The 15724-nt window shown below is 39.6% G+C and overlaps 1 protein-coding gene across 2 annotated transcripts in view; it reads left to right on the top strand.

Moving 5' to 3' along the window:
- The window catches only part of Smarcc1 (SWI/SNF related, matrix associated, actin dependent regulator of chromatin subfamily c member 1), a 109432-nt gene that overhangs the window by 45405 nt on the left and 48303 nt on the right, over window positions 1-15724 (top strand). For both annotated transcript variants that reach the window (XM_027414665.2, XM_027414664.2), the window contains exons 15-20: window positions 624-695; window positions 2936-3049; window positions 4286-4439; window positions 5453-5566; window positions 11472-11531; window positions 14480-14738. In XM_027414665.2, the coding sequence (XP_027270466.1) occupies window positions 624-695; window positions 2936-3049; window positions 4286-4439; window positions 5453-5566; window positions 11472-11531; window positions 14480-14738 (773 nt within the window). The remainder of the gene's footprint in view (window positions 1-623; window positions 696-2935; window positions 3050-4285; window positions 4440-5452; window positions 5567-11471; window positions 11532-14479; window positions 14739-15724) is intronic.

Here is a 15724-nt window from a genome sequence, read left to right on the forward strand (position 1 = left end):
TTCATTTTGTGCCTTTATTGTTGTAATAGTATAAAGAGGAAGTAATACAATATATAATTTTTATTGTCCTCATAGTTGGTCTTTTATTTATTTATTTTTGGAGATTGGACATTGAGTTCTACCCCACGATTTCAGTCAATATTGACTCTCTCAATTGTTGGTGTTACAGACTTGAGCCACTATTCCCAGCGGAAGTTTTTCAGCTAATTAGGGAATAGAAACTACAGTATATACTTTGGGTAGAAAACACAAAAGTTTTTAACTGTGTTGTTTCCTCTTAAATGTAAAGGAAATTATTCAGTCAAACTATTTTTAGTAAGAAGTACTCAGGTTTTGGATTTATTTATTTGTTTGGTTGGTTGGTTTTTCAAGACAGGGTTTCTCTATGTAGCTTTGGAGCTTATCCTGGTACTCAATCTGGAGACCAGGCTGGCCTCGAACTCACAGAGATCCGCCTGCCTTTGCCTCTCCGGTGCTGGGATTAAAGGCATGCGCCACCAATGCCTGGCTATAGTTTTTGGATTTATTAATTTTCCTTTGAAACTTGGATAATGCAGAACTCATTTTAAGATTTATTTCTTTTTCAAAAAACAATGTAAACCTACGTACCTCTTTTCTTTCAGTATTCATGTGATTGAACGGCGTGCTCTTCCTGAGTTTTTTAATGGAAAAAACAAATCCAAGACTCCAGAAATGTGAGCCCAGTGTTTATCGAACTTTTTATGTTCCTAGCATGGATTTGTTGTATATGAGTGTTTTGCCTGCATGCGTATTCATGTGTACCATGTATGTGCAGTGAATGTGATGTCCAGATGAGTGCATTGGGTCTCCTGAAGGTGGAGTTAAAGGTTATGAGGCAAATCTTGGTCCTGGGCAAAATCAGAAGCAAGTGCTTTTAACCACTCGGCCTTCTCCCTGCCTCTCTTGATTCAAAAAACACAATCTCACATGGTTGTTTTTTACTTTTTTATTTTTAATAAGCAAATAGTGTGCACCACTCAGAAATTATGTGTATCTTACTTCTGCATCATTTTAACTTTAAAGGAATGTGTAGTTTTTCCTAAACCTCAGGTGATATGTGTATCAGTTCTAGCACTTAAATATTGAATCTAGTAAATGAATTTTAGTTGAAGTTTGTAATAGTCACTTTTAATGTTTCTATAGCTATATAATGGTCTGGTAGGGAATGAAATCTTTATCCCCATGGTAAATTATTACTAATTACATTCTCATTCAATTGCATTTGAATTGAGTTAAATTTTCTAAAGCATTTGCTTTTGCAATAGAATTAGGAAAAACTGGAAGGAAGTTGCTTATCAGAACAAATATTTGTCTTGTTCGTGTGACCCAATGTTATATATTTCTGGAAGTTATGTTTTTTTGTTGTTTGTTTAGCTTTTATTCTACTTTTTTCTGTTTGTTTGTGATAGGCTTTACTGTGAAGACCAGGCTAGCCTAGAACTACAGTTACACGCCTGCCTTTGTTTCCTGATTGGGATCAAAGGTGTGCTTGGCCAACTTCTTGAATGTTTTATCTCTGAAATTAATTCACAGCTCTCCTTTCTTGGAACATGACTCTATTTCCATTGCATGTGTGTACTTGCAAAGTTAGAGTGTCCTGTGATCACCCTGTTTTAGGAAGACATGATTTAAATTCTTTTCCATATAAAACACATGGGCCCACATGCACTTAACAATAAACATATTATGGTTTTATTTTTCCATGTTAATTTGAATACAGTGCTTTGATGTCAGAAATAAGGGCTGTATTCGAGTTACCAAATTCCAGATTGGGATTTAAAGCCCAGATTGTTTTCCACCCTTAAGTGTTTGGGGAGTCATACTTTAAAATTAGACTTTTCTATTTTAGCCTTTTTGTCTTGTAAATTCAGTCATTTTTGTATGCCCATGGTTGGTCTGTATGTAGCCTTTTTGAAATTTTTGACTTTTTGCTCCTACATAGCTGCTCACATGTGTTGTGAGACTTTCATTTTTGACATGCAAAATTTTTTTGTTAATGTATGCAAAAACTTGTGATAGCTTACACCTTTAATCCCAGCAGAGCAGTTAGATCTTTGAGTTCAAGGCCAGCCTGGTTTATAGAATGAGTTCTAGGGTAGCCAGGATGACACAGAGAAGCCCTGTCTTGGGGGGCAGGGCAAGGGAACCTGTTGGTAGATGTCACAATCCTTAACGTTCCTGATTTTTTTTTTTTTTAAGTAATTCATTTAATGTTATTTTATGTGCATCAGATCCCCAGGAACTGAAGTAACAGGCAGATGTGAGCCACCATGTGGTTGCTGGGAATTGAACTTGGGTCCTCTGGAAGAGCAGACAGTGTTCTTAACCACCTAGTCATATCTCCAGCCCCAACATTTTTGAGTTTTAAAAAGCAATTGTGGCAGAAATGCTACAGTATTCTGTGGAGTCTTATGTGACTTTTAGTCTCAATTTTTCTTGCTTTTGTATGCTTTGGTCTTGCCCTGATTTGTTTTCTCTTTGGTTGTTTGTCTAGCTAAGTCTCCCTGAATGGAATGCCCTGAGAAAGTATATTGATGTGTCATAACCATGTCCTTGGGTGGAAAGCAAGAGTGGTCACCCATTATGAACATAGATCTGAGATGTGGTCTTCTCACTTTCCAGCCCTCAGTCTAGGACAGGTCTTCAAGTGCTCTGTGCTTCAGTTTGTGTGTAAATGGGATGATGAACCTGATTTTACTAGGGTTCTGGGTATTAGGTGAGCGAGCTACTTCACAGTGTGCTTAGCAACCAAAGGTAGTGTTCAAATTACCTCATGTGTTGTTACAATGTGGTAAACATTTGTTTTTCATTTTATTGGTTATGAACTCATTTGAATTACTAATATTTTAGTACAATATCAGTGTTGTTGCTGCTTAATATTGCTGTCATTTTATGTCTTTGGGAATATTTTTAGATACTTGGCATATCGAAATTTTATGATTGACACATACCGTCTAAACCCCCAAGAATATTTGACCAGTACTGCTTGTCGGAGAAACCTGACTGGAGACGTGTGTGCTGTGATGAGGTAAATGTTTGCCTTAGATCCTGTGCCGATTGATTTACTTTTCAAGGTTTTTGTTACTTTTATTCAGGTGTATAATGCGTGCCAGTTTGAGCTTGGATTCCAGAGGAGGAACTAGAGGGAGTTAGGAACAGTTTGACGTGGGTGTTGGTTGACAAATTTGGGTTTTCTGAAAGAACTTAACTGTCTCTTGCTCTCATATCTGACAAGTTTTACATGATTGAACTCTTTCCTTTTCCTTCCTTCCTTCCCTCCCTCCCTCCTCCCTCCCTCCCTCCCTCCCTCCCTCCCCCCTCCCCCCTCTCTCTCTCTCTCTCTCTCTCTCTCTCTCTTCTTTCTTTCTTTCTTTCGACAGGGTTTCTCTATTGCTTTGGAGGCTGTCCTGGAACTCACTGTGTGTAGACCAGCGTGGCTGGAACTCACAGAGTTCCACCTGCCTCTGCTTCCCTAGTGCTGGAATTCAAGGCGTGGGCCACCAATGCCCTGCTGAGATTGACTTCTTCATTCCACTCATAGAGATTCTGTATTTTTAATACTCACGTTAATAATCTGTTCTTGCACAGCTGACCCCCAAATCATGGAGAATGTGAATTCTTGGCCTTAGCTTAGGCTTGTTTCTAGCTTGATTTTTTTTTTTTAAATCATTTCCATTCATGTGTGTGCTGTCCTGAGGATCATTTACCTTGTCTATGTACTGTCCATTCTGTTTTCCTGCTTTCTCCCTGTCTGTCTGGCCCTCAGCTAGCTGCCTGCCTCTCCATTTCCCTGCCTGCCTCCCCCTTTCCCTGCCTGTCCATACTCTGCCCAGGTATTGGCCATTAGCTTTTTGTTAGACCAATCAGATGCCTTAGACAGTCTAGGTAAAACCGTAACATCTTTACATAGTTAAACAAATATTCTATTCCACAACACTGTGTTGCATACTTAATGTCTTTTATATTCAGATCATAAAGTGATAAGAAATTTGAGTAAGGAATATACCATTTCAGAACAAAAGTAAAATTTGGATTTCCTTTTCTGAATACAGAGAATGAATTTTTCATCTCAAAAATAGGAAACAAAACAAACACCCACATTTATCATTTGACATTATACTCCCTCAGACAGCACCAAGATACTTGGCTAGATTGTCACCTGCAGAACACGATTTTGTTTATTCTATTTTTACAATTGCATGATCATGGGGTCACACCAAGATTGGTTCTCTAGATTGTAATGTATAGAACTCTTCTCTTTCAGGGTTCATGCCTTCTTAGAACAGTGGGGTCTTGTTAACTACCAAGTTGATCCAGAAAGTCGACCCATGGCAATGGGACCTCCTCCTACTCCTCATTTCAATGTGTTAGCTGACACACCCTCAGGGCTGGTGCCTCTGCATCTCCGCTCTCCTCAGGTAAGTTAGATCTAATAATAACAGCTCTTGATGGTTGGCTTTCATTCTTGTCCTGCTTGGAAGCACTCATTTTAGTGATCAGGATAATTCTTAGTGCTGTTTCTTAACTGGTAGTTTTGGAATTGAGTATGGTTTGTTTTTCATTTCTCTAAGGGGAAATGTTTATGTTCACAACAAAGTGTATATATAATGTTCAAGGTAATATTGTGCCACCAATTCAATTATTGTATGAAATTGCAAAATTTAGGTGCTCTTTCTTTAGCTCTTTATTTATTTCCGTATGACTAGTCAATAAGCAGACGATACATAAACTTTTCATCTAGTCTGTGTCTTGAAAATGTAAATTTTAAAACCTATAGTAATAAATTACTAGCAATTTCAGAAGTAAATGTACATTGTTTTGAAAAGACTAGTGTACCAAACAAATTATTAACAGAACGAGGTTCATAGGTTATTTCCTCTTCTTTGCTAAAGAGAACATAACATGTTAGAGAAATTCTCTCTCCTCTCTGACTTAAAGGAGCACCAAGAATACTTGTCTTTTCACGGCAAACTTATTACCAGTTTGTTTTTGTGGAAACTTGATCCAAAGCATTTCCTTTTTTTTGTTTGTTTTTGTTCTGTTTTGTGTTGTCTTCTTTTTGAGATAAGGTCTTACTATGTAGTCCTGGCTGTCCTGGTTCTTATTCTGTAGACCTGGCCAGCCTTGAACTCTAAAGAGATCCTTCTGCCTCTGCCTCCCAAATGCTGGAATGAAAGGTGTGTGTTATCACGCTCAGCTGACCAAGAGATTTAAGAGCCAATGTTAAGTAAAATATTTTAAGACTGGCTAAGAACACGGGCTGCTCTTCCTGTGGACCCAGGTTCGGTTCTCAGCACCCATGTGGCAGCTCACAATATCTGTACCTCCGGTCATAAAAATCAAATCACAACAAACAAAACAAAAACCCCCAAACTTGTATTACCTTGAAAATGAAAAGGATAGTGCAGTCATTTTGTTATCTCTCTCATAGGTTCCTGCTGCTCAGCAGATGTTAAATTTTCCCGAGAAGAATAAGGAAAAACCAATTGATTTGCAGAACTTTGGTCTTCGAACTGACATTTACTCCAAGAAAACACTGGCAAAGGTAAAGATTTTTTTGTAAACCCACATGGATCAGCCACTTGCATGTCTTCTTTTATAACAAATCTAGTCTTTAAGAGGACCTACCAAGGTTTCTACTGAGGTCTGATGCGTTTCATTAGTCACTTATATGATTAGCAGATAGGTTTAAAAATAACTATGGAGAGTACATTTTGAATGTAATACAGCTTGAAAAGTAAATTAGAATGTATAGTAAGAAGCAGGCATTCACGTTGCAGGAGACTTGTCAGCAGTCAGAAGAATTAATCTATCAGTAGTGAAAAAGAAAAAAGTGTAGGAATAGGTGTCTTATGGAGTTCATTTGCGTGAAGAGACACCATGACCATGCCAACTCTTACAAAGATAACATTTTATTGGGGTTGCCGGCTATAGTTTCAGAGGTTCAGTCCATTATCATCACGGTGGGGAGCATGGCGGCATGCAGGTAGGTGTGCTGGGGCTCAGAGTGCTACATCTTGCAGGCAACAGGAAGTCAACTGATACACTGGGCGGGATCCTCAGCATAGGAAACCTCAAAACCCACCCCACAGTGACACACTTTCTCCAGCAAGGCCATACCAACTGCATCAAAGCCTAATAGTGCCACTCCATATGAGATTATGGGGCCAGTTACAGTCAAACTGCCAGAATAGGATCGATAAATTGGTTCTTTAATGATTAACTATATGCTAGAACTAATAGAAATGATACACACATTCAGAGGCTGACAAGGTGGCTTAGGGCTTCACAGTACTTGCAGCCGAGTCTAACAACCTGAATTTAGATCTCTAACACACACACATAGAAGCCTGATGTGGTAGCACCTTCTTGGAGAAAGGAAGGAGACAGGAGAATCCCCTTGAAGCATGCAGCACAGAGGGATACAGTGAAAGGCCATTGCCAGAAGGAAGGTGGAGCCTGAGAGCCTAAACCTGAGGCTGTGCCTTGACCTCAGAGTACACACAAATGAATACACACACATATACACCTCATTCAAAAATAAATACAATTTTTTGTTTGCTTGCAGTTTTTCATGACAAGGTTTCACTGTGTAGTCCTGGCTGTCCTCGAGCTCACTATGCAGACCACGCTGGCCTCGAACTCAGAGATTCGCCTACCTCTGCCTCCTGAGTGCTGGGATTAAAGGTGTGCACCACCACCACCCAGTGATACAGTTTTTTAAACTATGCAAAAGATAAATGAGGAAGGTAAATAATATGGGTAAGGAATGAAATTGAATTTAAATGAATAATAAAACAAAAGCTGATGGCTGCTGGTCATGGTGGTAGCATAGTCAGATCTGATGTACTGAATGAGTTCCAGAACAGCCAGAGCTGTTACATAGTGAAATTCTATCCCTCCCCCTATACAAACAAACAAACTGAAACCAACAACAGCAACAATAAAAAACCCCAACTGATGGCTGATACTACATCATCAGTGATAAAAGCCAAAGGACAAATAGCTATTATAGGAATATGAACTCATTCCAGGAATCTGTATTAAATAATGGGGTAAAAGGATGTTTCTAAGTGCTTAAATTTATAGAAATTTCCATTAGCATTGTGTAAAAGACTACAGGAATTTCCTGCGGATGAACAGAAATAAGCCTCGATAGAGTGAACATGAGTGAACAGTGATTCACGCAGTGTAGCATCCTACTCTGGTTTTCTGAATTACCCAGAAATCTTCTTTCTTAGCGTATGTTTCCCTAACACTTTGGGCTATTCCTTTGTTTTGGGTTTCATATGTTTTGGGGTGTTTCACTTGCTTGCATCTTTGTTGTGGGTGTTTTCATCATACCTACAGAGCCCAGAAGGGAATGTTGGTGTTCTGGAATTGAAGTTAGAAGATGGTTGTGAGACACCATATGGGTGTTGGGAATTGAAACTGAGTCCTGGACTAGCAAGGAGTGCTTTTACTATTGTTCACTATTGTGCTGTCTTTGCAGCCCTTTGTATTTGTATGTCTATGAGTTTTTGCCTGCATGTTGATGTGTTCTGTTTCTGTGGTTGCTGTGCAGACCAGAGGAAGGTGTCATTTCAGGTTAGGTCAAACTGGAGTTACAGGCACTTCAGAACTGCCATGTGGGTGCTGAGATAATAACCCAGATCTTTGGAAGAGCAGCTCGTGCTAGTAACCCATGTGCCTTTTCTCCAGCCCTTCAATTATAACTTACCAAAGCATTTTTATAATGTACATAATTGAATTAAGTATACTTCAAAGGCCAATATATGAGACAGTACAGATTTTTTTTGCTGTGCGTGGTGACATGCCATTGATCTTTTCACAAACAATAAAGACTGTTTAAAAGTGGCGTGATGTGTTTAGGACCATCCGTGTGGATGTGAGTGGCCATTTCTGTAAATAGCACAGAGCAGAGGAAGTGGAAATGGAAGTGTACTCTGGAAGTTCCTACATTTTATAGGAAGTGCAAGAGTATTGATAGTAGACTGACCAATGAGTAAAGTAACGCTATAAGCCCTAACACAGCTGTTTATCTTAGCTTGTGTATAGTTCCTTATTCTGGGAGTCTGAACACTGAGGAGGATAGAGGCAAATTTGATTATAGGCGGGGCATAACATAGTAAGTTTGAAGTCTGTCAGAGCTCAAAAGCAAGGTTGTTTTTTTAAAACAGAAAAAAAAATCTTCCTCAAACATAGAAAGATACAATAAAAGGAATATTTTAAGAAGCATAGAAAATAGCCAGAATGGTGATTCTCAATTGACCCTAGGGAAAATAACATAATATGCATATGTGTTTTCACCCTTAACCTCCCCCCCCCCCCGAAATTGAATTCAGGGCCTCACAAATGCTAGGCAAAGGATCCACTACTGAGTCCCAGCCATATTGGATATGTCAGTTATTTTTAAAATTTGAATTATCTGTATGTCTTGCTTGTATGTTCCTATACCATTTGCATGCAGTACCTCATTAGTCCAGAAGATGGCAGTAGATCCTATGGAGATTTAGAGATGGTTGTAAGCCACTGTATGCATGCTGGTTATGGAACCTGGGTCCTCTGAAAAACCAGCTAGTGACTGTTGACCATTCTCTTCAGCGCCCCCCCCCCTTACATTTTTATTTTCTTGCCGGGTTTCTCTGTGTGGCTTTGGAGCCTATCCAAAGCACTCACTCTGTTGACCAGGCTGGCCTCAAACTCACAGAGATCCGCCTGCCTCTGCCTCTGCCTCCTGAGTGCTGGGACTAAAGGCGTGTGCCACCCAGCCTAGCATTGTTTCTCATTTTTAATGTAGGGAAAAAACTCTTTAACTAATCCCTTCCTTTAAGAATTCCCTATAGTCCTACCAAATCTGCAGACAGTGTTAGTGAACTGTGAGTTTGAAGACTTCTGACCTGAAAACTAGTATGTGGCCAAGAGCTGAGAGTGGCCTCCTGAGGAGAGGGACTCTAGGGAAAGCCTGCAACTCACATTGGGGGGGAGGGGAACTGTCATTGGGAAAATGTGCACACATTGTTAGGAAGAAACATGTGGTGGGAGTGGCCTTCTGAGTTTGGGTAGCAGCTGAAGACTCTTTAGAAAAGCTACAATGGGAAAATCCCAAGCTTGCTCAAAAATTTGGGGCTAAAACAAAAGAAAATCTAGATGGTCAGCTCAGGCCTGGGCCAGTGGCTTCAAAGTGGCTTTTTCATGAATTTGTACTTTAACATTGGGCACCAATTGTAGCAGGAATAATGAAATCCCAGAGACAGATATTGGGGTTCAAACAAAGCAGCCAGCCACTAGAGAGTTCTCACCTCTATCAGTGCATCACCAAAGATTGCATCACCAGACTGACTGCTCTCCACTAAGCTTCAGCATCCTAGACTGCCCCCAGAGTGCACTGGACTCCAGTGCTGGGATTAAAGGCGGGAGTTGTTTCTCTTTTAGATTGATTCACTCTTGTGTATCCCTGGGTGGCCTTTAACTCACAGAGAACCATCTGCCTCTGTCTCCTGCATCCTGGGATTAAAGATGTGGGCCACCACCACCCAGCTTCTGTAGCTAATTAGGTGTGGCTGGCTTTGCATTCTGATCCTTCAGGCAAGCTTTATTAAATCATAAGTAATACTTCTCCACGGTACAAGGAATTTTATTTATCTGAAGTCTAGAGATTTGTGTAATATATTTTATACATTGCTAAATACAAAAGAAATAAGCCATACAGAATTCTCCTGCAGTATACATTATAAGTTCCCCATGAGGCTTCTCAAAAGCGCCTTGTCATTAAGATATGAACTATGCACTTTTGTTATCCATGGGGATGGAGTGAATTCTTCCTGTGCAGCCATGAAATGGTTAGCGAGGCCTGCCCGTCTTTGCTGTCCATGTCCCTGGGTTTCCTTAGGTTTGGTTCCCTCTGAAGTCAGATCAAGTATTAATGATTTTGTTTCTCAGTCCAATTGATACCTCTGATTCTGGTTCATTATGAAGTTACTTTTCTTAAATACTTCTAAGTGCACTTTAGCAATATATTGTACATTATAGTGCATCTTTTCTTTTCATAAAACTGTTAAGGGTAGGGATTTACCTTTGTGAGACAGCACTTGCCCACCATGCCCATGCCATGTACCATAAAACCAGAAGAAACATAACTATTGGGAATTCTGAATACTTAGGTTAAAAACTGGATTTTGGCATTTTTGTATTTAGTTTCTGGTTTTCAAATGATGAGTTATTACAGTGTGATGTAAATTGAATTGTAGAGATTTAGTAAACCCTTTTACTATGTCTTTTTTTACTCAAATACAGAAAGAAGTTGTATCATTTACATTGAGAAGCTTTATCAACACAAGGAAATTACAAATGGGAATTTTTTTTCATACATTACAGACTTTCAAAGATTAGAGAAATCAGAGTATGAAAATTTGTAGTATTTTATCAACTATCTGTCTTTGAAGTACATCCATTTAAAAGTAGAGAATAGCCTGTCCCAAGTAAGCCTATGGGTGGAACATGGTCTGCAAATCAAGGAGTCTCTTGTCATAGCTCAGCTCACTATAACAACCTGTAGGACACAAGTGTCATAGTACCTCCTTCTAGGTGGAGATTGGCAAGACGGAGGTCATGTGACTTTAGGGAGTCAAAGATGGAGGTGGGAGATAATGCGGAAATGTGAAGGTGAAATGAAGAGTCTGAGCGTTTGTGTCAAAAGATGGCCCAGTGGTTAAGAACACTTCATCGTTCTCGCAAAGGACCTTGGTTTGATTCCTGGCATGCATACGCAGCTTACAACCTTCTGTAACTCCAATTGCATGGGAACTGCTGTTCTTTCTGTGTGTATTGTATGCCCATTGTACACATGTGGGCAAAACACTCATACATCCAAAACAAAAGTAAATAATACTTAAAATGTAATCTTAGAGATTTATATGTGTGGTGCATTTTGTCTTAGAATCCTAGGGAAAGTTATTTTCTTACAAGTTTTACCGAATATTTACCCTAATTTTTCCCTGTATGTTCATTTATGTGTGTATGTGCATGCACACTCACAGTCTTGTGACATCAGAGGACAGTTTTGGAAGTCACTGTTCTCTTTGTACAATACAGGTTCTGGAGACTCAAACTCAGTCGTTAGGCCTAATGGTGACAGCGTTTATCCTCTCAGCCTTCTGGCTGGCTCATAGGTTATTTTTGTATAATTTTAGATGGTTTATTTATGAATTTTCAAATTTTATACCTTCCAAAGTTGAAATAACATGGAAGTAGTTCCAGCAACTAATGAAGACAGGCAGCTGTTGATGAATGCCTTACCTTCTGTTGAATTTGAAGTTTTTGAATGTGTAGTTATTGGGGACTCATCTTAGTGGACTGGATAAAACTGTCTGTGAGCTAAAGAAACCCTGCTTGAACCCCATCCATACCCATTTGTGATGAGTAAACAGTGTCTGACTTTGTTTCTTTAGAGTAAAGGAGCGAGTGCCGGAAGAGAGTGGACAGAACAGGAGACCCTGCTTCTCCTTGAGGTAAGCTGACAATGACCTAGCCATTACACACCACTGATGCATGTAACTTTCCACTGGATCTCTTTTCTTCTTTCCCTCTAAATAAAAGTTCAAAAAGATATCCTTGTGTGAGTTATGTTAATGTTTTAAGTTATCCTAGTCTGTTTGATATCAATGTTAACCACATGCCTTTCAGTCCCACCTTTCACAATCAAAACACTTGACTAAACGTCTGTACTGGATGGTGATGAAACAAGAGTGTGCTCCATACTCACAGGTGGACACAGCTTGATTTTTAGTGCTGTTTGGGAATCTTTGTGCCACGAGGAGAAATTTAATTACACTGCCGCTGGAAAGAGCAGCAGTTCTTCTGCACACTGGTGTTCTAAATTACCTCCTTGCCTATCTTTAAGATTAGTGTATAGGACTGGAGAGATGGCTCAGCCATTAAAGGCTGGACTCACAACCAAAAATGTAAGATTAGTGGATATTACATACAGAATGACTTAAAAATCCTCATCTTCTGATTCTTCTGCACAAACTGAAGAAAACAGCTGTATCCTTGAACAGTAATCCATTTTCTGTGCTGCAGGTAGGATCTGGGCTGTGTTTATATTAATTTTTTTTTTTTTTTTTTTTAGCCTAAGAAGAAATTAAGTCTCAGAAGCATTGTTTATCATTCACACTATCCATGAATGCATGTTGTGTAGAGCGATTACTAGCTTAAAAGTTGGTTTTCAGATACACACTCTCTAATCTTAGTATTTGAAGATGGTGCCTGAGGATTGCAAGTCCTTTGCCCTCCATGGTTAGATAGGACAACTGTCTTTAAAACCTTAAAAGAAAAAAAAAAAAAAGCGTGCGTGCACATGCACGCACACAGAAAGTGCTGAGTATGGTGATGAACACATTCAAGAGGCTACATAGGATTATTTCCCACAAACTAAAACATGTTTCCGTCTTTCCTTCCATATTTGTAACTTGGTGTTTGGTGTACACAGTGGGGGTCTTGTTCTTCTGGTCTTCAGAAGTGTTAGAAAATTTCTAACTTGACTGATGTAGGCCATCAGTCAAGACAATTTTGAATAGTAGATGGGCTGCTGACTGTACTCTTCAGTAATCCCAGCACTAAGAGAAAGAAAGGATGTAGCCAGGAGCTGTTTTTTGTTTCACGTGTGTGGGGGCATAACTGTATGGAGGCAGTTCTTCCCTTCTCCATTGGGATCCAAGGGTTAGGCTTGGCTGCAAATGCAAATATGAGCTGAGCTAGCAGAGAGGCCCTGTGCCTAAAAACAAAGTGGAGTTCAATAGTGGAAGATAACCTGACAGTGACCTCTGGTCTCCATGGTGGTCATGCGGGTTCACACACTTCCGTGTACACACACATCCTCAAGATGAGCAAAATTATGAATGGAGTTATATCCAAATGAAACCTCTGTTTGTCCCTAATAGATAAGTCTCTAGTTATTTCTATTTTTTTAGACTGCTCACTTACTGTATCTTGTTTGTTTGTTTTGAGGCCATCTCCTACATGTAGCCCTGGCTGTCCCTGACCTCACTATGTAGACCAGGATGGCCTCTGTCTGTCTCTTGCTCCTGCCTCCCACGTGCTTAGATTAAAGCCACGTTATACCATGCCTCACCTCACTTTCAGTTTTTTTTGTTGTTGTTGTTGTTTTTTGTTTTTTGTTTGTTTGTTTGTTTTTTTCGAGACAGGGTTTCTCTGTGTAGCTTTGGAGCCTATCCTGGCACTCACTCTGGAAACCAGGCTGGCCTTGAACTCAGAGATCCGCCTGCCTCTGCCTCCCGAGTGCTGGGATTAAAGGCATGAACCACCAATGCCTGGCCCCATCTTGCATGTCTTAACTTTGTTATTTTGTGTTTGTGTGTGTGTGTATGTGATGTCTGAGTATATGAGGACAACTTTGAAGTAGGTTCTCTCCTGGCATGCTGTGGGCTGCTAAACAAATGACTTTTTATCTGCTAGCCGTGTTGCTTACCCCTTGCCTGTAGTTGATGATATTTTATGCTTTAGTGTGGGAAGAGTTTGTCATAGAGTGGCATCTAATGAGGTAACTGGATTTAGGTTGTTGATTTCTCTGTCTTCGATTGTCTTTTTATTATGCTGCTCTTACACATAATGGAATGCATTTTTTTTATTTTAATGCTGTTCCAAATATTTTTCTAATTTAAATTGTTCGTTGTTATTAGAGAAATACAAGTATTGTTTTTGTCTTCTGTTGCACTTTTCACTGGTCATTTGATATTTAGTGGGGTTTGTTTTGTTTTGTTTTTTGGGGATGTTTTGTTGTTGTTTTTTTGTTTTGTTTTGTTTTTTTGTTTTTTGAGACATGTGGCTTTGGAGGCTCCTGGAACTAGCTCTTGTAGACCAGGCTGGTCTGGAACTCACAGAGATCCGCTTGCCTCTGCCTCCCCAGTGCTGAGATTAAAGGCCTGCGCCACCACTGCTCGGCTGATACTTAGTGTTAATCTTCAACCACTACCCCATTTATTCTTTAGAAGGTTTTGTGTAAACAATACTGATCCTGTTAAAGGACAGGTTTCTAAATGCGCATGTATTTTATTTATTTTTGTTGCCTGTTACACAGCTTACTACAAAGAAAACTGTCAAACTGCCATTTTATTTTAATGTACTAGTAATCATTTATGTTATTATTTTGAGTTAGCCTCTTTCTCAGTCTAGTAATCTTCTGCCTCAATTTATTGATTACTGAGGTTTAATGGCATGTGCCATCACAACTAAATCTTTACCCAGAATTTTTAGAAATATTGTTTAAAGAATCATAGCGAGGCAGGTGATTTGGCTCTTATAGCACTCTGGAGCTCCAGCAAGGAGATTGGAAGTTTGAGAGCAGTCTGTACTGCACATTGAGACATGCTTCATTTTTTGTTCCATATTACCTCCTTTTTACTTGACATTAACGCTCATCATTTATGTGTTCACGTAGGCTCTGGAGATGTACAAGGATGATTGGAATAAAGTCTCAGAACATGTTGGAAGTCGTACACAGGATGAATGCATCCTCCACTTTTTGAGGCTTCCCATTGAGGACCCATACCTTGAAAATTCGGATGCTTCCCTTGGGCCTCTAGCTTACCAGCCTGTCCCTTTCAGCCAGTCTGGAAACCCAGTGATGAGTACCGTTGCGTTTTTAGCGTCTGTGGTTGATCCTCGTGTGGCATCTGCTGCAGCAAAAGCGGCATTGGGTATGTACTCTGTTTGAGCCGCCTCTCCAGCACTGAGATCTGACCTCAGAGTTGAATATTATTAGCCGTGAGCACAAGGCTTGTGTAAATTGCCTGTTTTGTAGGCATAATGACCTGAGATCGCATCTCCAAAGACTGTGTAAGACTTCGAGGTTCCAGATGGTGCTTGTAGCACCTTCCCTGGGGACAGAGTTATATGACCATAGAGAGCATCTTAGAGAACATGATAGCGTGAGACGTGAAAGAGAAATCTGTCCTGATGTAAACCTCTGGTCTGCACACATGCCCATTGGTGTGAGCTTACACTCAAACACAAACCTACACACTCACACTCTCAAACGTTTTAAAAAATATATGTCAGCTGTTATTTATGCAAATCCAAGAAAACCCCAAAGATAATGGTTTTCATAAAGGTTATAAATAATCTTTTAATGTACAAAATTTTTTGTAAGTTAAGAGCATTTATTTACATTTTCTTTCATTTTTTTAAGATCTATTTTGTGTGTGTGTGTGTGTGTGTGTGTGTGTGTGTGTGTGTGTGTGTGTGTGTTTATGTAATCAACTATCATGATGTTTTTCAGAAGGTTAGAGGCCTAGCATTGGGAGGGTTCTCTCCTACAATGTGTGCCTTGTGAATTAAACTTAAAACTATCAGCTTAGCCCCAAGTGCCTTTCCCTGCTGAGCCATCTTGCTGGTGATAGCGTATTTGTTTAGAATTAGGTAAGCAGCCAGATATGATTGTAGACACCTATGAAATACCAGCTTTTGGGAGGCAGAAGCAAAAGAAACATGACTTTGAGGTTCAGCTTGGACTACAGTAGATCTTATCTCTTACATACATGTACACACACAGGTTTTTTTTTCTGGTGTGTGTGTGTGTAAAGAAGTGTTTTGTGATATTAGGAAATTGATAGAGCCAAGGAATGGAAGTTCAATTAATTTACTACAATTATCATTTTTTAAAATTACTTTTTGTTTTTGTTTT

Source organism: Cricetulus griseus, chromosome 4, assembly GCF_003668045.3.
Source record: "Cricetulus griseus strain 17A/GY chromosome 4, alternate assembly CriGri-PICRH-1.0, whole genome shotgun sequence".
Lineage (NCBI taxonomy): Eukaryota > Metazoa > Chordata > Mammalia > Rodentia > Cricetidae > Cricetulus > Cricetulus griseus.